This window comes from Apostichopus japonicus, chromosome 22 (genome assembly GCF_037975245.1).
Source record: "Apostichopus japonicus isolate 1M-3 chromosome 22, ASM3797524v1, whole genome shotgun sequence".
Lineage (NCBI taxonomy): Eukaryota > Metazoa > Echinodermata > Holothuroidea > Aspidochirotida > Stichopodidae > Apostichopus > Apostichopus japonicus.
The window spans coordinates 10,418,372-10,445,034 of NC_092582.1; the positions used below are offsets into that span (position 1 = coordinate 10,418,372).

At 38.6% G+C, this 26,663-nt stretch overlaps 1 protein-coding gene across 30 annotated transcripts in view; it reads left to right on the forward strand.

The window, feature by feature from the left end:
* The window catches only part of LOC139963600 (uncharacterized), a 46,775-nt gene that overhangs the window by 6,758 nt on the left and 13,354 nt on the right, over nt 1–26,663 (forward strand). For 4 of the 30 annotated variants that reach the window (XM_071964519.1, XM_071964508.1, XM_071964518.1 and 1 more), the window contains 10 exons: nt 165–220; nt 1,834–1,922; nt 6,825–6,906; nt 9,282–9,513; nt 11,506–11,579; nt 14,085–14,180; nt 14,559–14,711; nt 16,895–17,019; nt 21,504–21,635; nt 25,532–25,652. In XM_071964519.1, the coding sequence (XP_071820620.1) occupies nt 165–220; nt 1,834–1,922; nt 6,825–6,906; nt 9,282–9,397 (343 nt within the window). In that variant the 3' untranslated portion in view covers nt 9,398–9,513; nt 11,506–11,579; nt 14,085–14,180; ... (2 more) ...; nt 21,504–21,635; nt 25,532–25,652. The other 26 variants (XM_071964515.1, XR_011791615.1, XR_011791616.1 and 23 more) reach the window with 26 other exon arrangements.

Here is a 26,663-nt window from a genome sequence, read left to right on the forward strand (position 1 = left end):
ATTCTCTTCTCTTATTCTTAGTAACTTAACAGTTGCACTGGAGTGATATGCAATATCAGTTTAACATGTTCCAAACAGTTCAGGAATACATTGGGGTATGTCCTGTAGGTCAGTTTGGGAGGAATCAGCTGAGCTAAACAAAAGTAGTTTCCATCACTTTTCAGAGCCAGAGACGAAAAAACCCTCCCCGCTGACCCTTCTCTGGATGACGTTTCTGCAGGTAGGGCAAGCCAGACCAAGTGGACTGTGATCAGGGATACCAATACAACCTGCAGGAATCATAGATGCACCCAAATTGGTCAAGCTTATCAAAATTGGTGACTGGAAATGTTGCAGACGTAGACCTGGTTACTGCTTACACAGTATTGCTCATATGTGTATTTACACACTGCACCTTGCATACTGAAATCTCTGAAAATACATCTTTATGGACCTAAAATGATAATTGCATAGAATTTTGTTGTGGTTTATATTGTGACGACGATAAAAAGTATCATATTGGTATTAAAAAAAAAAATTCATCTCTCACTTAAGGTGGCATACTCCTATTAGAGTCTATATCAGTCCGAATTGTTCTCCTTCAAGAAAAGTGCCAAAAAGCAGCAAGGGAACATCTTTTGTGACCTGTTATCAATCATGATCTAGTTTTTTGTGGCTTGCACATTGAAGAGCATGAATGGAAGTACATGTGGTGAGAAAATTGTGTCAATTGAGGCCATTTCAGACCCCTTTAAGGCCTCCCAGGAGCAGCATAGGAAAATTGTTTACCACTGAGTGAAGAGGTTTGTTTACAAGTGACAAAAACTTCCGGCTCGGATAGCAACAAATCTACATGGTCCAGATACGGAAAATTGATGGTGCCATAAAAGGCCAACTTGACAGCTATCCGGTGATGGGTAGCATTTAGCTAGTGAAAACTTCTATCTAGACTTAGAGACCACATTACTTTTGTGATTTAGTGTGTAAGTCAATGGTGCTTTTAATGGGCGTATGCTACCTGAAGGATTCTTGCCAGGTTTGTTACTGTTTTATTAAGCTTTTTAGATGGACAAGAGTTCACTCTTGTAGCTACATAGTGATTCCAAACACAACCTTTGATTCAAGTCCTACAATTCTTCCATATCAGAAAGACCTATAGGGTCGTCCCCACATCCATTGCTTGTCTCTCTGTGAGCCATCATAGCACTGTGATAGGCCCTTATTAGGGCTTGTAAATTAACTAACCTGTTTCCTGTAGATTCGGCAAACATGGTTTGTTGTGACTGAGTTGAAAATATCTCATGTCCTTTATCTGCTGGGTTAATTACTCTCTCATACTCTTCCTTGTCGAGCCTTCTATAAGCAGGTTTGCAAGAGGAATTAGTTGCCATATCTGTATCAGAAGAGCTAGGAATATCACCAGTGCAATTGGCATCAGCTTCAGCAGCTGTTCAAGCAGTAAAGCCAAACCTGTTACCTGGCTTGAAGGTTGTTGCATGCCTATCAAACATGCCTTTCCTTCTACCCATTCTTCTAAATACTAATCAGTTTTTATCCTTAAAATATACCAATTTTCCAATGACCTATTCACTAGTTTTGTTTGTAAGCATTTATTGGAAGTCTAAGCAGTTGAATAGCTGCACATAGAATGATACAAGACAAGACTTACACTGAGAAACTAGTCAATATGATGGACTACAACTAGTTTGGAATGTTGTTTGAACATCGCCCTCATTCTAGATCTGGTCACAGCTAGTACATAGCTCTCCTGAGTATTTTTTGCACCAAAATCTGACAAAATACCTTTGAAAAGCAGTGCCAAAGTAACAAGTAACTTTTTCTCTTTCACTTTAGAGCCACAGCTAAGGGCGCATGCTTACTGGATGCTGGGAGTGATCAAATTTTCAGAGGGAAGAAGGCCAACCAAGTTTCCACCAGAGGGGGTAAGTAGCACCAAACTGAGGGACTGTGCTTAAAACACATTCTGTGGACCCAAGAACAATTTAGACATTCAGTAGATGCCTGTCATGCTGATGGAATGACTTCTTATCACACTAGGGAATATGTCAATCATTGGGCTCTCACTTGTTTAAAGTTCATTACTGTATTATTCATATAGACTGTACAACATGTGTGAGACACCATATGAAGATTCACCCAATAGACAGAGATACACAGAAATGATGTAAGTCACAACTTCTCAAACTATCATAAAAAGGAGGTTTAATGTGGAGTTTAAATATCTCAGCTGTTACTTAAGGTGGCATACTCCTATTAGCATCTATATCAACCTGCACAAGTGTTCTCCTTCAGGAAAAGTTCCAAAGAGCAACAGGAGAACATCTTTTTTTATATCTTATCAATTAGGATCTGGTTTTCTTGGTTTGGCTGTTATGGAGCATGAATGGAAGTACAAGTGGTACAAAGATTGGGTCAGTTGAGGCAAGTTTAGACCACTTTAGGCCTCCCTGGAGTAGCATATGAACATTGTTTACTGCTGAGTAAAGAGGTTTGTTTACAAGTGAGGAAAATTTCAAGCTCTCATAGCAAACAAAAAGTCTGCACAGTCATGATAAAGAAACTTTAGGTTCAAATGAATGTGATAAATTAATTAGAATAAACCAAAAGCAAATAGAATAAAGGGTAATTTAAACCAAGAAATACTGTACGACGCAACTCACATGCATACCTGTAAATGTTACCCACGCTCGACGACACATACAACACTGACACGCAACTGGAACACAGCATCACACGCATTAAAACAATCAAAGACCATTAACAGGGTGTACTGCTGAGTTTCTGGAGAAAGATTGTAAAACAAACCACCTGCTGCTGAAGAAACAAAGTCTAAACATTCAAGAGTTCTGCTGCCTCCATTGGTCTTTATTATAACTTTCTGTCAAATATCATTGGAGATATGGATATTTTGGCTTCCAGATTAAAGGTACAAGCCAACATGTCTGGGAGGTAAATGCTCCTAAAAAGGTCAATGCCCGTTCACTGATGCACATATTATATGACATCACGGTCACGCCAATACATGTGTCCAAATGCTTCAAAGCATGCCTTTTCTTTCATTGTTGATGTTGGATCTGGAAAATAACCATTTCATCCTTAATTTAAAGTCTTGAATTTTAATATATCAACACTGAGGGAACCCTGAAGGATTGATAATCCAACACAATCGTAGAATAGAAAAGGTGAGGGATTTCTCAACCAAGGCTTCCTATACAATTGAGTTTTCTCCTGGCATCTTGAATCCAGTGTAATGACCATTGGCTGGAAACTCACTTCTGATTCTTTGGACTGCACATGATGGTAGCACAACTCTGACGTGTCTTGCTAGGAACCCCCAGCACCTTTGAACCTGTTGACCGTAGGCTACGTATCTGTACTGTACTGCCTAAAAAAAATTATTGAAAGTTCACAATGTATTAATGTTGGCCCATGATGTCCACAATAACAAGCAGGGATACAATGTACAGTTATGGTTACATTTGTTGTGAATTTACACCTTCCATATTTCATGAAACATTCTTTTGTTCAGACAATTGATTTGCAAAACTCCAGGCCTAAGTACTAGCCTGGTAATAATGAGTATAAAATGACACATATGCCTACCTAACATGGCTGCATAATGCAGCTTACGTCCTGAGCTAAACTTTCAGTATGCAACCAACACTACTACTACTAGTAGTACTATGCACCATACTGTACATGTATGAATACATAGCCAACACACAGTACATATGGGTTGTAAGGATTCTATGGTTGTAAGTCACCGTAACACAGCTCACAATATGGTTAAGGCAGTTCCGCGAATTCCAACCACACATGCACAAAATGGAATTTGTTGCACAAAATGGATTTTGTTTGCTTTATTACTAAATTCTTACCACGTTGTATGCTCCTTGTAATAGTTCTGTCTATATCCTAACAGTAACACCTCAGGTCCACCCTCAACATTTGGTTCAATATTGGCATGATCATCGCCTTCACTCTCTGCTTCGAATATTAGAAAGGGCACTCTATTTCTAGTACAATTTCACTGCCTGGTGAAGAACCACTATCACTTTGAACTTCGGTTGCCACATTTGGTTCTAAATCTGACATTCCACGGGAAATTTAGATTTGATTTCGCGCTGACTTGTTATCGATTGTTTTGTGTATTTATGTACACTTGTCGGAGTGTAGGTATGATGTTCGGAGGAAACAGCGAGAGCAAATCGTGTTCCTAAAATGTTGTCACATTAGGTCATGAGATTACGAAAAAAAATTTTCGAAGGGAAAAATCAAGTTTTTAACTGGCAGAGTGGTTGATATATGTTCTAGAGAACATGCTTAGATGGATCCCAAAAATACAGGATGTTGAAATTTTCGTGTCGTGGCCATAATAAGTAAGAATTTGAAAATTGCCATTTTAGACTCTATGAGCCTTAAGTATAGCTAAGGGGGTATTGGTTATGATATGTAATCACGGAATATGACAAAAACGACTCATCATTTTACGCTTGAGTGATTTGGGGGCAAATTTTGTGAAAAATCACCAAAATATCGCAATGTGGCACAAGATTGACACGGAAGTAACAACACATTGGTACACCATGTGCCCCAAAATGTACTGACGAAGTAATAATTAGACTGGAAGAACATGTTCATGGCCTGTAGAGACCACTGTACTACCTGTGTCTGTTATTTTGATCTGTGTGTTATTGAAATGTGTAGTAGTACAGTAACGGATGGTATAAGGAGCCACTAATTTCAATGTTAAGCTATAGAACAAGTAAAACCTGAGGAACTGAAGTTGTACATCTGGTGAGTAGTCTACTTTTATACAGTGTAGTGCTGATAGTCGTGATCGATTAATCGCCAGTAGTCGCGATTACACTTTGGAAGTTTGATTAATCGCTCTCAAAACCTAAGTTGCGATTACTGGACTAAAGCTAGCACTACACACAATCTGCTATTGAAAAATAGCCTAACCTATCAAAAACAACACTTAAGCAGTTTGTCAGCAAATATCGCAAACACAGGTTCTTACAATGCTACACTAGAACTGTGCTGTGTTAAAAATCAGTAAGCACCTGTTCAGGTTAGATTCATGCATTTACTTGTTAGTAATACGATTGTTCTGCAGTGCAACATTTAGTCCTAGCAATGTTTCATCATTGCAAATTCCCAAATTTATTAATCTTTAATGATTGCCAAAGAATTTTTAATTTCTTCAAACATGCATGTTTACAGTATATTTCATTTCTGGCCAGTGGTTCACTTGTATCATATGTCTGATAGAGTGTGTCGATTGCGGTGAAGTTTCATTTCAATGTGTCATAATATGTGCGTGTTATCACGCTAGGCTAAAGCCTAGGCTAGAAGGTGAACGTCCTTCTACAGAAAACTCTTGCATAGTAATCATCACACCACTACAGGGTGTTGCATCTATTCATTTTTTTGCTGTGATTAGTGCTAGTACAGTAGTTGTAGTAGCCTTGTAGATCCATTCCAAAGTTTTTGATTTACTTTGAAGGATTTTAAGAAATGTTGAATATTGAAATTTGTTGACAGTTTTTGTTTGGTAGATGTTTTAACATTAATTAGACATCACACATTAAGACTTGAAAGAACAAATACGGACAGTGCACCATGGAGAAAGATTTGTTTGACTGTATTTCTGCAATGTAGAAATGACAGTGATGATGCCATAACTGTAACCGAGTATCGCGAGAAGAGCTATGCGATTAATCAACTACAAAAGTAAGAGTCGACTATCAGCACTAATACTGTGTACCTAGCAGAGCAAAAAGCGACAGTCAGAATTAAAATGCATACATTACAACGTAATATATGTGGTGTAAGAATCAGTTTTATTGAGACCCAGACTGCAAACAGAATAAGGATAGGCCTATATACAGTAACACATTTGTAACTGGAAAGCTCACACCTTCACAATGTCAGACTAAGATTGGATGGCATGGGCTGATGAAATAAATGCAAAAGTGGCAAAATATACATCAGCCCCAGCAAGTTACACAAAGGGATGCAGGATGTGGACAGGTGCCTACACCATCAGTATGCCAGGGGCACCAGCGTATGGCATTATCCGCACAATGCTATCCCTGGCAGCTAAGAGAAGAGCCACATTCCAGCATCTGCTCTTCAAAGTATTGTGCAAAGAAATGAACTTTTAAGTACCAAATCATTTCACATCTCCCACATATGCCACAACAGCCTATGTGTGGAGGTGTCACATCCATTGCTTGTGTCTCTGTGAGCCATCATAGCACTGTGACAGGCCCTTAATGAGACTTGCAAATTTACTAACCTGTTTACTGTAGATTTCGTCATATATCAGAGGAGAGTACTGCTTTAGTCAGTGCTCTGTAGAGAGGCCTGTTTAGGTGTACTACATCAGAATGATAAGCTGCAGCCATTGTTCTACTGAACCCATTACATGCCTTGCCATCAGCATCAATTGTGAGGTACATGACCGTACCCATTCTTCATAATAATAATCAGTTTTTTATCCTCAGAGTTCAACAAAATTCCAGTGACCTATTCACTAGTTTGTTTGTATACAAATGCTTAAATGCTTATAAGCATTTATTGGAAGTCTAAGCAGTTGAATAGCTGCACATAGAATGATACAAGACAAGACTTACACTGAGAAACTAGTCAATATGATCTACTACAACGATTTAGGAATGTTGCTTGAACAGCGCCTCATTCTAGATCTGGTCACAGCTAGTACATAGCTCCCCTGAGTAGTTTTCGCAACAAAATCTGACAAAATACCTTTGAAAAGCAGTGCCAAAGTAACAAGTAACTTTTCTCTCTCATTTTAGGGCCAGAGTTTACTCGATACAGGGTGTGATCACATTTTCAGAGGGAAGAAGGCCAACTTGCGTCAAGTTTCCACCAGAGGGGGTAAGTAGCACCAACTGAGGGACTGTGCTTAAAACACATTCTGTGGACCCAAGCACAATTTAGACATGCAGTAGATGCCAGCCATGCTGATGGAATGACTTCTAATCACACTAGGGAATATGTCAACCATTGGGAACTCACTTGTTAAAAGTTCATTACTGTATTATTCATATAGACTGTACAACATGTGTGAGACACCATATGAAGATTCACACAATAGACAGAGATAAACAAAAATGATATAAGTCATTACTTCTGAAACTATCATAAAAAGAGGTTTAAAGTGGATTTTAGAAATGTCAACTGTTACTTAAGCTGGCATACTCCTATTAGCTTCTATATCAGTCCGCACCAAGTGTGCTTCTTCAGAAAAAGTGCCAAAAAGCAACAGGAGACATCTTTTTTGATATGTCATCAATCACTGGACTGGTTATCTCAATACATTACATGTATTGAGATATTGTAACAGTAAGTGGGACTTTCTCTTCTCTTAAAAATTTTTCAGCGTCTTCAAACAAAGTTCTTTTTCTCTGGAATTTCCAGAGCAAGAATATATCATATAGACCAACAAAAGTTACTATTTTTTATTCCAGAATTGTATCTCATTCTGTGACTTTTTCACCGATTTATGTCCAAATCGGGCCAATTTGGACTGAAAACACACTTTGACAGACCTGTTTTGCACACGCTCCAAAACTTATGTTTTATGAAAGAGAATAGAATAGAACTGTCTTTCAACAGTGGTATCGTCTAAGATAGGGTCCTATGCATTATATATTTTATTAAAATTTTAAACTTTCATTTGTTGTTTACAGGTAGGTATTAATAAGAATTTTACTACTTTTATATGACATTTAATGGCTTTTATTTGCTTGATTTGATGTTTAAATGATTTTTCTTTCTTAAAACAACACTGAGCTGCCGCCCCTACTTTTAGTAAAAAGGTCCGTTTTTGATGATTAAGCCCCGCCCCCAAGTCTGTTTTGTAGCAGATTGGCTATGACTCATAACAGCTACATGTTAGATATACGAAAATGGCTACCCTCGCGAACAATTTTCTGTTCTGTAGTTAGGTACGCGGAAAAACGTGGGTTGTTTTGATATCTAGAAGTGGACACAGTTTTGATGGTAGTCACCACTACAGTCTACAGTAACATACAGTAGGTCAATAGGCCTAGCTCTCAAGGCAGGCATCAAGAATATGGTCGAGTTGTTCGCCTCTTCTAATTTGGCTGTTGTCATTGACGTCAAACTATATGACCAAAAAGTCCAACTGAGACTGACCTACAGGGATGTAAGTCTTCCGTATTTTTACGGATTTTTTTACGGTTTTTTTTTATTCCAATAAAGTTCCACAAAATTGTTCGAATATCAAAGACACAACGCGGCAAAAATGCCTGGCCCGTTGCAGCAAGCTAACTTCAACTTTCACTCATCGATCAATCAAAATACCATTCCTGTTTCGCATCATCGCATTGCACTGTACAACATTGTGCCATGTGAATATCGTTGCGTACGTGCGAACTTCAAATCGCCGTAACTCATTTCTGTTCTTTGAAAAACCTTGCCTAATTCACGTTGATTGGACTGCTAATTAATATCTTCGTAACTGCTGGTGCTCGACATAACTTTCGGAATTAACGCTTGTGATATTTGTGAGCGGCGGAAATCTACGGGATACGCATATGAAAGTCGATATTTGTGATCGCATTCGAATGTGAGACTGTTTTTTATTCCGTAGTTCGCTGCGACGTATTCGTAACTTTGAGGTAGCCTAACATAACGATAGTGTGTAAGTAGTAAGAACTAGGGGTAAGATGTGTTAGCGCTAATACTTCTGAGCTAGCCTAACATAACGATAGTGTGTAAGTAGTCAGAGCTAGGAGTAGGATGTGTTAGGACGGCATTCACCCGGGGTCTCCGAATAATTTTCCGGTTTTTTTTTTTTTGGCTGCACTTACATCCCTGGACCTAAGATGAAGGATACCACATAAAAAACAAGTTCTTAAATATTCTATGACATTACTAAACCTTGCAACGTCGTTCTTTCGACTAACAGGCAATGAGCGCTAAAGGCAAGACTAGCAGGATAAAGTGTAACCTGCAGAGACTATTCGTGGCAAAAATGCAAGTTATATATTTGTTGTACCATGATTGATATTGATAATTGTAGAGACAGAGCAAAGATTTGAAATTAGGAATAAAAATTAAAACTTCCAGTATTGAGATACTGCATCATTGATGCTCTTGTTTATGGTTTTAGTTCTACCATGTAGCTTTTACTCTCTCTCTGAGTTGTGCTCTCCTCCTTCTGTATGCTCTGTCTCTCTTATATAGTCTATCATACTGTTGTTTCCTTTGCATCTGTTTCAAAGTCTGGATACATGGACTATTTGAGCTCACCTCTAATCCTGCAGCTTCCATCTTCCTGGCTATGGACTCTTCAGGCCCTTTATTTGTAATGTTTGTGGCACTGTGGTCCCTGTACTGACTGTTGCGTGAAATGTTTGTGCTATGTGTTGGATTGGAAACTCGAAAGCATTATTGACTACCTCTGCTTTTTGAGTGGAAGTCTGAAACTGAGTGGACCATAAACGTTTGCTGCAGGTGGGTGTCTCAGGTATTTCATTTACAGTACTGATTTCGCTTAACTCCCGTTGAAATTTGTTAAAAGGAAAATAAACAAATTTCTTTGTTTTTTATCGAAATTTGCCGATTTTTATCGAAATTCCACGAATTTTAACGATTGGTGATCTCAGTCATTTCATACGTGGAATTTTCAACGATGCGTTGAAATTCTTTTTTAAACGAAATAGAAGGTCAATATGTGGTAAAGCGAAACGTCGGAAAACGTGTAACTTCGTTTATTAGTATCAATTAGACTTTGGTACAGTCTTTTGAAAGCAAGAATATTTACAAAAGCATTCTCAGGCTTGCATGAGTAGTAACACTCAAAGAAACATGTAGTAAAACTGATGGGGGACGTTTTCTGACTGAAGCCCAAACACAGTGACATAAGTCTTAACTTTGCCAGGCTATCTTGGAGGTTGCAGTACAAGCTATGTACCATGAGGCACCCTTCCAGATAAGTTGGAGTGCTGTTTAACCATTAAAATAACAATGAATGGACATAAATAAACTTGGTTTACTTGCAGATTGCGAAAAATAGTTATTCTTAAGAGATGTAAATTTGGTTTTTTATTAGAGTTGAAGTATGAAACTTTGATTCCGAGCGAAAACATGTTACTTGAAGCAAAAGAAAGATGCCCCGCCCATTCTGCTAGGACGCTTCCATTTTTCAAAAATGCGTTTTCTCTTTTTATTTTATTATTTTTTGTTTAATATAGATTTGGCATGAGACATGTAAATCAGGTTAACTTTGATGGAATAATTTTACACCAGAAGTGGAAAAACTTAACAGTTATTATTTTCATTTCGGATCATTTCCGAACAAGATAACACACTAAGGGTGTGACCGTTGAAACGATTAACTGTTTAACCGGCCGCAAATGCACTAACCGTTTAGAAAATCACAAACCGTATATACGGAAAATTAAAAAAAAAAAAATCAAATACATTTTAAACATGAAATTTATTTAAAAATATGTAAAGAACTGAGTAATGTACTGCAAACTATCAATAAAAAACAGAAAAACGATGTTTTAGGCATGAATAATGTGTTCAATATAGTAGTAGGCCAATAGTCACAAGCTCATGATAGTGTCGTCAATTCGTTTTCTCAGTTTATATTTGCGACATATCACCCGTGTACACCGATCAATGGCATGGTGAAATCCCGTGTGAAAATATGTCGACGCCAAAAGACGCAAATGGTCGTTCTAGAAAGTATCGTAATAGCATTAACAACACAAGGCCAGTTGGCTCTCTCAGGTCCGCACATATACAGCCATTTTTTCCACACATGGTTTTATACTTTGCATGCATTGTGGGCGGGATTGCGGCAAACATAAAAGAATATGAATGAAAATGATAAACCTTACGATATTTTTCACAAATATTGATGCTTAGATAAGTGCTTCCTCACAATCAACGAGCCGCCCCAAAATTCGCTCTGCTTACGTAAAACTTCTATATATATATAAATATAACACGTGGAAAAAACTCGAGTTCACACATAATTCCCACTGACATTGGTCATAGAACATAAGTAGGTCATTGACATTTGAACTTGCCCAAGTTTATCGCACCATGGGAACGACACAACACATTGAACATGATGTTACATTCTTCCGCCATCTGGACGCCGAGTGTAAATTTTGGTATAATATGCAAATTATGAATGGTACTGTGCTGCACGGTTAAAATTTAACCTATTGCGACACCAATTTTGGGAAGCTGTTGTTGAAGAAACTTTTGTATCAAATGTAAAGTACTGTATCAGGGATGTGACACAAGAGAAAGAAAATGAAATCGGAGGCTGCTACAACCCATCGCAAAACACGTGCGTGCATAATTTGTTTTCTAAACATGACTTTTAATGAGTAAGCAGGAAAGGTGGGTAAGTTTGCTAAGTTAGGCAAGTTTTTGTTTAAAATCTTGTGATAGATAGACAAATATATTGTTTTTTTTCTTCAAAAGTTACGATGTTGCCGAAGGCCGAGTTATATAAATTCAGTGATCTGAACTTCTGAAGACCACGATATACTGATCAGGTGTGTTATTCTTTTCATCAATTATTACATGTAATGTTCGCAATATTATTGGGCCTAATTAGTAATTAACATACATTGATCGTTGTCTTGTTGCCTGAATTGCTACTTTTTTGAAAAAAAAAAACCCTTAATTATTGTACTCATTATGTCCTATTTTCATTAAAAGTTGAGTGACATTACGTCAAAAAGCCGCAATCAGGAAACAGCGTTTAAAAGTTTAACCTACCGGCAGGTTATACGGTTAAATGGTTAGTGAAATATCCGTTAGGTCACACCCTTGTAACACACAAGTAAAAACGACTTTATTGAATGAAAATATACTGAAAACCATATCGCAAAAACACAAAATCGCCTATAACTCGAAAACGGAAGGGGATATCGACTTTTGTCAGCTGTGTAGGGATTTCCTAAACAGAATTTTGATGCGCTCTATCCACCTGTGTCATTTATGAGCTTCTCTGATGTCAGCTGCAGTATGTAATTTCTCTTTACCAGTTCTGCAACATTTATTTACACAGTAAACATTGTTCATTATGTTTTCTTTCACAACGAATATTCAAAGTTGTGCTCCACACGCTTCACAGATATTGTTTTATGTCGTTCATTTTCAATTCTAGTTTAAAATTACATTTTCGAACGATGCATTGCATGCCTTGTCAAACATTCCTGATTAGTAAAACTAAGGAAGGATATTTGATTGATATGATTTTATGAGCTGTTCCACTTGAAAAATGATGATAAAATCGAAAAACAAAACATTTACTTCTCATGTGACGCATACCGGGAGACTCATAAAAACCCCCTTCTCATTAAATTAAATTTACATGCCGTCAGACCAGTTGAAAGCCCTCCCTAGTAATGTTTGATCAGCTCTTCCCAATATACAATACTCAAATAAGCAATGAAAATATATTCATTTTCCACAGGTTTCTCCCCAACTTGGGCCCAAGCCACTGCTTTATTTTCTTAGTAGTCATGGAAACAATTGTTTGCAACTCTTTTGCTGGCCAGGTGTTTTCAAGTTTTATTAATAGCACAACTTCTGATTGGTTTATTCAAGATAAACTTTCTATCCCTGCTGGATTGTTCTACTTATATATATGAATGAATATTTGGTTTTCAATTAACTTAGTTACAGGTAACATCCATTCCATTATGAACAGTAGGGGCAAAATAATGTTTGCTTCTAGAGTAAGCCAGGCAAAGGTTCTGCAGTGCTAAACCCCCCACGAAGATAAATACTATGCTAATTAACAGATGGTAGGCGTGAATTTGACAAAGCCAGGTTTATGATTGGACTAGGCCTCTCAAAAAAGTTTGGTCGCTGGGGATATCCAGGGTAGGGAATGCACATGTAAGCAGCTTACTGTAGGTGGCCCAGACTCAGGCTGCGACCTTAATTACCAGGGCAGTCCATCTGCATTCGCGGGCAACTTACAGTAGCCGGGTTAGGGGGAAAGTAACAGGATGTTTTTTATTTTGCGTGCATTGAAGCCGGGGGGAGATTTTTTGGTTTGAAAGTGAGTGCGGTAAAGGGTACTGTAGTACGTCAAGTAACACAGGAATTTATTGGAATAAAAGATCTCTTTGATATCCAACTACGACTGTTTCATTGTGTACATTTTTTTTTTATTTCTTGTTTTTCTGACGCTGCGTTCATTGGTGAGTTACTTAAACTTATCTTAGTTTAATACTAGCCTATAACTTAAGTACTTGTTACGATCGACCAAGACCAGTTTTTATTATCCTAGCCAAATAATTTTTCAAACTACTAGTACAGAACTTACTCTGTCTTCTATACAATCAAACTTTTGCAACGTTTGTAATATTCCTCGGCCACTTCTGGTATAGTCTGAAAACGGCTGTAGTTACACTAAGGATTCAACGTAGGTCACAACCTTGATATGTCTAGAATTGCCTTTGCCGTTGTTTATCGCGATAACTTTCGTGGAAATTTTGTTGAAACTACGTTGACAACCGTGCCCGCAGTAGTCTAAATCTTAATGAAATTATTTGTTTTTTATCGATTTTCAACTTTTTTTATCGATTTTCAACTTTTTTGATCGATCGATGATTTTTTTTCAACAGGAGTTAAGCGAAATCAGTACTGTAGTTGTGTGCTGTCAGTGTGGGATATTAGCAGAGATCTCTTTGTAGCATTTGGCATGAATGGAAATGTGTACTTCCTGCCCCTCTTGCATACAAATGAATGCTTTGGGCAATGTGAGTGATTTCCAATGTAGCACTTTGCAAGGCAGTCTTAACATGTTGATAAAGCCTTCACAACTTTGCAGTGGTCGTATTTGAGGACTTTAATTCCTGCAAGTAGTCACCTCTGCCAGTACAAGGCAGGTCAAGTCCTCTGCAATGCACTTTTGTATCAAGTGCTTCCTAGTCACAGTTTGTGCAGGTACATATCAGAGGAGAGTACTGCTTTAGCCAGTGCTCTGCGGAGTGACTTTAGTAGGTGAACTTGGTCTAACAGCATATGGTTCTCTGTTTCAGAATGAGTAGCTGCAGCCATTGTACCAGTGAACCCTTTACATGCCTTGCCATCAAGCATCAGTTGTTAGGCACTTCTCCTTTAGTGGGTTCTTACCAGTAAGTAATATGGATGCACAAATCTTTCCACCATTCTGTTCATCTTTGACATTGGCATCTTTACTGAACAGCCGTCATTGCCTGGAAATTGCAACTTGTGACCCCTTCTTCTATTCATTTCACCAATTAAGTTACAGTTGTTACTGTGATTGTAATCAAAATTAAATTTATCCATGGTGACATTCTCAACAATTACATCTCTGTATTGGCTTGCACAAACAAATGGAGTCTTACTTTTTGCATTACGCAGACAGGTGTGATATTGACGATCATATTCTGCAAAAATTGGAGAGTCTTTTGAGAGGCCATGCAGTTGCAGTGTCTTCTTTATACACCCCTTTTCTGACATATCATTTTCATTCATTTCTTCTATTGCAGGTCCAAACTGGTTGGCTGACTTTTGTAGTGTTCTGACAGCGGGACTGGGAAGAGAGATGCTGCTGAGCAATCTATGAGCTGCAATTGAACTGATCTACATCTGATGCAAGCCTAACTGCCGTGCAATGTTTATTTCTGTGGGATTCTTGCCAGGTTTGCTTCTTGGTTTAAACCTTTGTAGATGAGCAAGAGCTTAAGGCCTGGTCACACTACAGCGATATTTTATCGGAATACGGTCCGATTTTTCCGATTTTAGGCCGAAGAGTGAGGTTTGTGGTAGTGAATGTAATGAATGCAGTGGAATATTCGAATACCTACTCTAAATCTGAGGGGTTCTGGAACCGACTACATTCTGAAGTGACGTCACATCGAAAAACGATAAAAATCGGAAGAGAAATCGGATAGCTATCTGATAAAAGGAAACGGAGTTAATATCAAAAGTTAGGAGAGGGCTATTCCACATCGGAATGGCTCAACAGATAGCAAATCAGGTCCTTTATCACTGTGGCTAGAAGACCCGAACGAAAAACAGGCTGTTTCGATTCCTCCGAGAAAATCGGATAGTATTCCGATAAAAAATCGGTATAGTGTGACCGGGCCTTAACAGTACCTTTGTATCTTCAGAGAATGCAGCCAAGTCCCACAAATTCTTCATATCTAAGTTTGCAAGAGGAATAGGTGCCACATCAGAAGGGGTAGGCATGTCACCAGTGCGTTTGGCATCAGCTGTTACCTGGCTTCAATGTTGTTGCATGCCTACCAAACATATCTTTCCTTTTACCCATTAAAATATAACAATTTCCTAGTGACCTATTCAGTGGCGTCTTTCGCGACTGACTGCACTTTTGTTCTTTACTTTTTTCGATACATTTGTCTCCACTGGCGCTCACTTCACAAAGTTATTAGCCTCCCCAACCAAATGTTTTTTTTACCTACTGAAAGAAAGATAATTTGCAATGTGTTTTTCAATGGTTAAACTGATCTTATTATTACCATAAATATTGTATTGACTTCCCCAATAATTCTAACCAATATGGAAGGGTAATAACACAGCATATGATTGTATGTTATTGGCATGCGATGTAAAAACTGGTGCATGACTATATGATATGCACATTGACATGTGTAACACGCGAAACGTGAACAATTTTGGTTATATTTTTCCCAAATCAGCCCCCCCAAATCATATTGGGCCCCTACGCCTATGACGGTAGTTCTATTAGGCATTTTTTTGGAGTATTCAAAATCATACCAAGTTTTGTGTGGTGGAGTATAAGAATCGCGAGATACAATATATGAAAGTGGCAAGACAAACGTGGTAAATATGACTGATTAAAGGCCAATTTTGACCGAAATTTTTCAATTTTTAGGTCATTCACAATCACAGGAATATATGAATAGGCCTAGATAAACTGTAGTCCGACAGTCAGAAATTCCAACTGTCGCACTCCAATTTTCCAACTATCGTCAGTTTTATCAAGTTCGGGGGTGAGACACCCCCCACACCCACCCCCCTCTAGCCACGTCCCTGGGTGTAAGTCACAACTTCTCAAACAATCATTAACAGAGGTTTAATGTGGAGTCTAAAAAATTTCAATTGTTAGTTAAGATGGCATAATCCTATTAGCATTTACATCAATCCACCACAAGTGTTCTCATTCAGAAAAAGCAACAGGAGAACAACTTTCTTGATATGTTATCAATTAGGGTCTGGTGTTTTCTTGGCAGGGATGTTAAGGAGCACGAAAGAGAGTACAAGTGATACAAAAATTTGGTCAGTTGAGGTAAGTTTAGACCAATTTAGGCCTCCCTGGAACAGCATACAAAAATTGATTTCTGCTGAGTAAAGAGGTTTGTTTACAAGTGAGGAAAACTTCAGTCTCTCATAGTAAACAAGCAATCTGCATGGTTATGATATAGAAAATTGAGGGTGCTATGAATGGCCAACTTGTCAGCTATCCAGTTATTGGTTGCATTAAGCTTGTGAGAGCTAAATAGATCAAGGGATCACATTACTTTTTGATTTAGTGTGTATTGAAGCATTTAATAGGTGTATACTACCACAGACCCTTTTATCATGCCGACTAGTATTCAGCAATTGGTTGAGCAATATTGTGTGTCTATGTGTAGGACATTTTATTTGACCGCATAAGAATCATAAACATTTTCAGAAGTCCAACACCTGTTAACAAACAATTTAATAACTTGTTAGTACTTTTATTTTACCATCATTTGGTCAGCATAGAATGCCATTAGTTGAATCACAGAAACTATATTTGATAAGTTGAAACTATGAACAATCAACAGTGTGTTTTGTTTGTTTTCTATCAAAATAGGAATTAATGGCCAAAGAAGTTCAAAAATCCAAGGCTGCTACTAGTGCTTGAGGGAAGACTAAAAGCAGAAAGAATGCCTAATGACAGAGAAAGAAGACATTATACAGACACTGTGTGACTACATGGTAGGATATACAGTACATGGCTAAAATAGGTAAACAGTTTAATACTGTAAACTCACACTATATCATTGCCAAACAGCTCTAATAATCACGAGGAGCGATTTAATGCTGCAACGTTACGCTGGATTAACTATCTCAAGACCCGACTTGCATTCGATAGATACTAATAGTGGGCCCAACTTACAATAAAGTGAGCCTAACAAGTAACTTTGAAACACTTCTTAAGTTCAGGCTCAACCTTGAAACTAATTTTTCCCGATGACCTTCAAAACTTGTTTTGCGACAAGCTCTGCTAACCTTTCAACCAGAGACAAAAAAAATCATATTTGCTCACGCTCGAAATGATGCTGATTTAATACTTGCGCGCAGATTCCTCAACATCATGTGTATTTACTGCGTGTCTAATATGTATAATATATATATATGTTTATGAGCTTGCCGAACGTTACAACATCATACAGAAAGCCATGCCGGACAAAATTATATTTAATGATTATAGTAACATATACATTAGTTACTATTTATAAATATATGATATGCAAATATGTCATGCATAACCTATATACACGAGGTGTATGAGTAATCTGAATATAATACGGCATTACTCGTATATATATATATATATACATAAATACATATATCTGTATATATATATATATATCTATATATATTATAGATATATTTATCTATATATATATATTATAGATATATATATATATATATATTGTAATAAACGTTAACTATTTCGAGTCCATTGCTGCTCGGAGTTCAGCGATCGTCAGGCCTACTGATCCGTAATAAAGTATGGGTTGCTCTTCCACAAACTACCATTTGGGTTTGACACGGCTGGGTGGTTTCCTTTTGTGTCTGTTGCCATGTCTACAGGTAGAGATGAGCTCGCTTCTCTAGTTGAGCGTGTTGCCTTTGAGGGTGGTAATTTGGAGCTTTTCTTTGCAAAGATTGCATAGACCAGACTGCCGCTTGTGCGTTTGGACTGTGACACAATTTCCCAGTGTATTGAATATTCAGCTTTTTTCTCCTTGAGTTGCCAGATGTGTTTAGAGTTCCGTTTCTTTCTTATATCGGTCATGTTGGAATGATTTGGTGTGGTTGTTGTATCTCTTCTTAAATTCTCCGCTCGCGAGGCCTATGTATGACGCGTTGTCGGTTCCTGACGTGACGGTGGCTTTGTAAATGACGTCATTAACCAAGCAGTTGCCGCGAAGTGTGGCAACTGTCTACTTCTCGGCAGTCTTTTCCTGGGGGGGTTGGCTCGTTTCTTTCATGACCTTTGAGTTGTGTGACTTGATGATCTGTTGCATGTTTTCATACAGCTGTAACTTTATTTTGACTGTTGATCTGTTGAAGATTTTGTGTAGCTTGTTGGTCTGTGGGAATTGCTTGTCGATGAGTTTTAGGAAGTCTGCCGCAAAGTTGGTCTTTATGTTTTTGCTGTATGTGGGGTTGTACCATGTGATTTTTCTTGACCTGCGTTTCTTGTTCTGTTTGGTGTTTTTGTTTTCCTTGTTTTGGTATTTGATAGTATAGTTGTATCCAGCTGACCGGAGCGCATGATTGTAGGTGGGTGCTGCTTTCTTGAATGTGTCCTGGTTAGATGATAGACCAGAGACTGTTCTTTCGATGGCTGGCGGTATGTTCTTTATTATTGCGGGCGGGTGGTTCGAGTGTTGGCTTACTGTATGTAGATTGGTTCGTTGTTTGGTTTTCTGTAGGGCTGGTACTAGCTGGTATTCATGTTCAAAGTGACGTCAAGGAAGTTGACTGTTTTCAAGTTCGTTTGGACAGTGATTTTTAGTCCACATGTATGAACGATCTTGATTAGGGCTTTTCGTATTCTGTCTGCTTTGCTACCTGAGCATGACCTCATTACTGGTAGCCCATCGTCCCTGTATAGTCCCAAACCAGTGATATCGGGGTTTTTCTCCAATTGGTTCAAAATGAATAGTCCCACCAATTTACAAACTTCCGCTTTGTCAAATGCACCCATTGAGACGTGGAATTGGTTACCTGTGTCTCTCTTCTCTTTTGCCCTTGTGATCGTGAAGGAGAGATCGCCTTGCGTGCATGATAGTCTTGTATTCAGTATCACTGATTCTGGTGTATGCTTTGGCCCATGCTAGACATTTGTGTATGAGATCCTTGCTGATTGAAGGGTAAAAATCAACAATATCGAAGACCAGAAAGGTGAGACTGCTCTTTTCCTGTATATTTTTAATCCATTCCAGTACCCTTGTGGTATGTTTGCATTTATGTGGTCAAGCATGGCTTTGCTCACTCGTCCCATTTCAGGTTTTTTTTGTGTTTATTAGCCTGCATTTTGTGTTATATTGAAAAATTTCTCTGTGGTCCTTGATTGTCACGAAAGCCGTTTTGGGTCCAGTTTTATTTATTCGGTTACCTATTTTTAATTTGTCAGCTAGACTTGTGTATTCATTGTCTATTTCGGTGGCGGTGTTGAGGTCCGCATATTTGTATTTCTGAGATATGTTTACAGTTAGCAACCCACCATATTTGGCGGGGTCCATCTTGTACATGTTCCTGGTTTTGTCCGCCTCTACGAAGATTTCTTTAGAGGATGTGATGTTTTCTATGTCCTTCTTGAGGTTGGACAGGAACTTCTCCGTCACTTCCTTGAACTTAATGTTCTCGACCATTTCCAGCATATCGGACTCGAATGAGACCAACTCCGGGATTTGTGGTGGGACGCATCTCGATTTTAGCCCGTATGCATCGGTGGTGGCGGTGTTGTCCTCGTCACGGCTGGTGTTACTCGTTTCCGCATCGGTGTCATTGTCGGCCAGAATAAATAATGCTCTCCATCGCATCCATTTATCAGCTTCTCTGTCATCTCTAGCAGTCTTTTCAAGTATTCTCTAGTTGATGGCAAAGGAATGTTCTTGCCCGAGTAGTTCATGTTGTATCGTTCCATACTAAGCTGTAAAAGCATGTACTGCTGTTAGTAAGTAGAGTGCTCAACCGAGGTTCAGGAGCCAAACTATAAAATATAGCTAAAATACTATCAACGGTGAGAGGGCTCAATACAGAAGTAGAGCATGATATATATATATATTGATATATATATATATTGTAATAAACATTAAATTATTAAGAGTCCATTGCTAATCAGAGTTTCACTCTTGTACAAGTAGTTGTACAGCAATCGTCAGGCGTACTGATCTGTAATAAAGTATGGGTCGCTATTCCACGAACTACCATACATATATATATATATCTTTGGACATACAATCAGTATCCATAGCCTAGTGGTTAGGGTGTCCACGTAAAGAGTGGAAGGCCTGTGGTTCGAATCCCAGTGGAGGCTGAAAGTTTTTTCACTGTTCTTGATTTTCCAACTCATTACGATTTTCATTTATATATATATATATATATATATAAATAGATATATATTTTTTTTGGTCAAGTTTAGAGGATAAATCTGTTCTTCGTCTGGACAAACATCATATTTCTTTACGCAGGTAGGCGTAGTCCCTCCATATATGATGGGCTGTAATTGTTGTACTCCGCAATCCTTACTCCTGTGAGTCCTGTCACTGTACCCATCCCAAATCCCTACCTTTCTCACCCCTCTGGAATCCATTTAACATTCAACTGTTAGACTACACTGCTACTACTGTAGTTGAACATTACGGTGGAGTAATTGCACACAAGAATAATCAAAACAGAATATTTTGGAAAACAAAAGTCGGTAATAAGTAGTTTATTATATAAACAGTATCAGTAAATGGAGCAACAATAAGCTGTAACAGAAACCAACAGGGTAGGATGCAGAGATATTTATATATTGAAAGCTTTTATTTAATGCAGTTTGGTGCCTTGAATCAGCAATTGCAGTTTTTACCTAAGTACCCAATTTATTAATGTACTCTCATTAAGAATCCGGAGGGGCACAGCCACTATTTCGAGGGAGAGAATTAGAAATTGTGTTTGATTTTCATTGAGATAGCAGGGGCACTACGACAACTTTGTAGTTTTAGTAGGAAAACAAGGCTATTTACATACACTTGTGAAAAAGCACCAAGGGGCATGGTTTCCAGAGTGAGAAAAAACATGTAGAATAGACAGAATTTTAAGAGCAACTTTTTTTCAGTGGTTTTTTGAAAAGTGTACATCAAAACCTTAACATTTCCTGCAGCTGCTGAATATTTACTGGCTCTTGGCACAAATTTCGCTGGAGTTTTGGACAATCTTAGAGCCCTGACTTAGATGATAAAGTTGTAGGATGATCAAGAGGGCACCTAAGGCATTGAAAGGGTTAAAAGGCATACCGCAGTTGTTGCTATCAGTGATGGATGATTTTTAAGCTCATTACCGCAAGAGGTATTTTGCCATTCACCTGCTTCCTGACGTACATATTTTTACGTTCATTGAGTGTGTTTTGTTTGTTCTTCTTTCACCTTCTGTCTGTCTACATTGTTGGTTCTCTTTTCTTTCATCTTCCGCTACAGTTTATTCTCCCCACAAAAAGTGGCTATAGAAATTTTAGGAGATACGGCTCAGTCCGAGTACAAGCATGGCTCATCTCTGAACACGGAGTCCAGTGGTAGCGATAGTTACAGGGACATTTTAACCAGTCATAAGTAAGTTTCACTCTCTAAACATGTTTTATTTTAAGCAAGGTTTTGTCAGCTGGCAACATATTATCTATATTTTATTCTTTTGTAAAACAATTCAAAAATAAGAAACTGACTGGGAAAAGTAAATGCAATGTATTGAGACAAGTTATTGGATAATCCCAAACTGAATGTTTACTTACCATAAATGTAACTTGTTGAAAGGTAACGCTGTGTTTTGGTAACGACATTTTAAACTATCTCAAGTTGTAAAGGATTGGGAAGGTTAATAGAACTCGATTTGGGGTGGGGGTGAGTGGAGGAGGGGTGGGCGGCTAAAATAAGCTGCTTAAACGATACGATTTTTAAATTTACAATATAAACAGTTGACTGTACTGAAAACTGCACAGTGCATTTTTAAGTAGACCACTATCTATTTCTTGCTGTAAAGCAGAATTGTTTGTGACCTTGTGTTGAGTTTGTTTTGATCTCATCTCCCTTCATGTAATGAATAGGGAGATGAGATATTGTACTTCACCCCACATCAAAAATGTGAGTGAGTGAGTGTGTGTGTGTATGCGTGTGTGCGTGAGTGAGTGAGCAAAACTAAGTTTGTCGCAAACTCCTCCTAGACCCCAAGTCCTGTTGAGTTCAAGCTTGGTGGGTGGGTGCCTGACCATGTTAACTCATGCCTGCATGATTGATGACGTCAAAGAGGTCGAAGGTCAAGAAATCTAAAAATTAGTTTTTAGCCATTTTCTGCATGCCAACTTGTTGGACAAAGGCATTAAACCACATTATATGTAGAGAATGAAGAGACAAAGTTTAAAACAAGACAGATTTAGCTGTTAAGGCTTGTAGTTAACAGGTCAATTGAGTTAAAGTTAAAATTGGTCTAAATTGTGCAAAAGAGTGTGTCCTAGACTGTTAGTCCGATCAGGTTCAAACTTGGTGGGTAGGTGCCTGACCATGTACTGTAAACTTGATCTTTGGTGATTGTCTAAATGTCATAGGTGAAAGGTCAAATACCCAGAAAGTGTAGCCATTTTCTGCTTGTGTAAAAGTAAGTTGGCCTGACGTTTCGATCCTAGCAGGATCTTCTTCAGAGGCTAAATGACAAGTTACAGTAACAGAGGGGACAAAAACACGCACAGAATACAGACAGGTTAATGAGCACGGTGAACACAATGGGATGGATGAAAGGGGATTATAAGTAGAAAGCAACAGGAGAAGAGGAGAGGAAGGAGATAAACTGTGGAGGGACAAAGAGAGGATTAAAGGCACAGGGTAAGGAATAAACTGGAGAGGGACAAAGACAGAAAGGTGTGAAGAAAAATGGAGGGGAAGAGAGCTGTGAGAAGAAGAGTGAAAGGGGGGGGGGGGAGGGAGAAAGGGGAGAAGGAGTAGGGAACAGAGGAAGTTAGTCATGTCCTTCCTGAATGTTCAGCCCATGAGGTTGAATGGTACGAAGGCGTTGCATCCAGAGCCTCTCTCTGCTGATTCGTACTAGGTCAGGACGGCTACCTAAGGATTCAATCCCCTGTAGGGACATGTCGTTAATGGTATGGTTGGGAAGGTTAAAATGTTCTCCAACTGGGGTCTCAGTCTTCATGGTGTTGACTGTGGATCTGTGACCATAGAATCGCTTCTTGAGGGTGGTTTTGGTTTCGCCAACATACTGGATGCCGCAAACTCTACAAGAGATCAGATAGATGACATTGGTGGTAGTGCAAGTGATGTGACCCTAAATTCCATCACCAGCCACAGCATGCAACTCACACACAAGACTAAGGGTCACATCACTTGCACTACCACCAATGTCATCTATCTGATCTCTTGTAGAGTTTGCGGCATCCAGTATGTTGGCGAAACCAAAACCACCCTCAAGAAGCGATTCTATGGTCACAGATCCACAGTCAACACCATGAAGACTGAGACCCCAGTTGGAGAACATTTTAACCTTCCCAACCATACCATTAACGACATGTCCCTACAGGGGATTGAATCCTTAGGTAGCCGTCCTGACCTAGTACGAATCAGCAGAGAGAGGCTCTGGATGCAACGCCTTCGTACCATTCAACCTCATGGGCTGAACATTCAGGAAGGACATGACTAACTTCCTCTGTTCCCTACTCCTTCTCCCCTTTCTCCCTCCCCCCCCCCCCCCCCCCCCCCCTTTCACTCTTCTTCTCACAGCTCTCTTCCCCTCCATTTTTCTTCACACCTTTCTGTCTTTGTCCCTCTCCAGTTTATTCCTTACCCTGTGCCTTTAATCCTCTCTTTGTCCCTCCACAGTTTATCTCCTTCCTCTCCTCTTCTCCTGTTGCTTTCTACTTATAATCCCCTTTCATCCATCCCATTGTGTTCACCGTGCTCATTAACCTGTCTGTATTCTGTGCGTGTTTTTGTCCCCTCTGTTACTGTAACTTGTCATTTAGCCTCTGAAGAAGATCCTGCTAGGATCGAAACGTCAGGTCAACTTACTTTTACACATTCTATTACACAGGCTCTCTAGTGGATAAGCAGTTTGCTAACAGTTTCATTTTATTTTGATTTTCATTTTCTGCTTGTCAGCATGTTGGAAAAAGTCATTAAACCACAAATATGTTGACTATAATGAGACAAATTTTAAATTAGAACTTATGCAGTTGTTTAGGGTCAAGGTCAAAGTTCATTGTAGATCCATTCCATCATAAAAGAGATGAGTACCATAGATTGCCATCTTGTCTTTTGTTTTAATCGTAATAGATGCTAAGATCCCATAACAAGGGAGTTTAATAGGCAAGTTTCAGGAGAGATATGATTGATAAAGATGGCTACCTTCAAGGTATGCAAGGAATTAATATGACTAAGATGATTAAGATGAAGCAATCCATGGCAGAATGAAGGTGAGATGACAAAACTATTAATTAATGGATCATTCAACTGTCAATTTGAGTATAGTTTCATTAGTTTAATGTACGTTTAATTGCTTTGTTCAAGGGCTGTCCTAACATGTTAGTGTTAAATATTATGAGATGCAAGGTTAAATTGCGACTAACATGCAGCATCATGTAACATGTTGAAAATTTCAAGTTTCATTGCTTACACTACATTTCGTTTTAATAGAATGTTGAGTGAAACTACCCACTGCTGTAGGGGATGAAACATTTGGTGTTTAATCCACAAGCTCCAGCTCATTCATTGGGGCTTAAATTTCAACTCCTACCCAGATCCCAACGAAGAGAGTAATTTGTCTGCTCTGTAATGCGACAATAGCATAAGAGACGGTGGTATGAACAGACCTTATGGGGAAAAAGTTAACACGTCATTTAATGAAAGTGAAAATATTCCCCATCTTGGTGGGGTGGAATTCATTTCCCCTGTGGGTTGTATAACAAAAGAGAAATCTGTAAGCAACGATGATTATTAATGCATCTTTGCGTGATTGATTACTAATCCATCTTTGCGTGATTGATTATTAATCCATATTTGCATGATTGATTATTATACAAATATTGAATGGTTATGAGTGCAACAGTGCAAATATTTCATGAGTTGAAAGATGGAATGTTCCATTCAACGGGGCGCAGCAGAGTTGAATGGAACAAATTACATAGATCTTTCAACGAATGAAATATTTGCACTATTGCACGAATGGAAACCATTCATTATTTGTTTTATACAACATATTATATTAAGATGGGTAAAATGCACTCATGTAACCGATTGTTTTGAACAGACAGGTTTCTCTGCTCTCTTACCATTGAAAAAGTGCTACCAAAAAAGTATAACTCATGGTTCTATTTCATAGAGTGGAATAGAGTGGATTTTGCATGCAATCAACGAGCAATTGACCAATCAAATGACCAGACTACAATTAGGTCTTGTATAATAATCCATATTTGTATGATTGATTATTAATCCATCTTCTTTCTGCTTAGACGTTGAAGGACAGCGTAGTAAAATCAGAGGATTCCGTGAAGAGACTGTTAGCGGAGATCAAGATGCTAGGTCAAAGGGTCGTTCAATCTCATAAAGCCGTACAGAAGGAGGAAGAGCTAGGTACATTTTCAAGTTTCTTCCTTTTGGGTTTGGTACGTTGAGAGTACAAGATGGATATGATGCTCGCATTGTATAAAATTATTGGTAGCAGTATGCTGGAGACAATGGGTTGTAGGACTATTGTTTGCGAGCAGGTCACAGATATGGTCATGTGCGAAGAAAGTTGGAATGAATTTCAAAACTAACCAATGAGTCTGTCTTGCGTACAAAGATTTACTTCGCTGCTAAATAAACCCGAGCGCGTTTAGCAGGAGTGTCAAGCACAAATCAGGGACGTTTAAATTTGGTTAAAATGTTCTCTTTATGGTAGTTCACAAGCGAGAATGTTACCTAACTTATATGGAATTGATGCCAAGTTTTTGTATTGAATGAGTGCAGTTGTTAAATTATTTGTCCCCGCCCTCCCCACCCCACCCCCAGAAAGAAGTATCCCTAACTGTGATGGAATATCACTTAGTAATATTCAGTCTTACCGAAGGCGATGGAGTACAACAGAGTTGAGGAGAGTGGAATTTTCCGAAGGTTAAAGTGTCACTGTTCCCCTGACCAACACGGGAATGATGCTAACTTTGTTAATTAAGGCGAGGATAACAGCTAGGTACTTGACTCCATAAAGAACTCGGACATGTGGGTGTATAGAACAGAAAAATATAGTGATACAATTGCCGACTGAAACACCCGTTCATATAGAACTCGGACATGTGGGTGTATAGAGCAGAAAAATATAGTGATACAATTACCGACTGAAACACCCCTTCATGAAATTACACCCTTCATATAAATCACAAATTAGGGAATACTAGAATTATTGCATTAGGAAATTCTAGAAATTAATTCTAGAAATCTCTTTTCACGTCTTCAAATGACAATTTCAATCCAAAAGTTCGGTAAGCTTCAGGTCGCTGTCACTGTTTCACCAACTCCCGTCTCTTGGGCCACTTTCTCTTTAGGCCAGCACCCCTTGTCTCTCTTGCTCCGCTGATGATTGTCGAGAACTGCAGGGTACAAAAT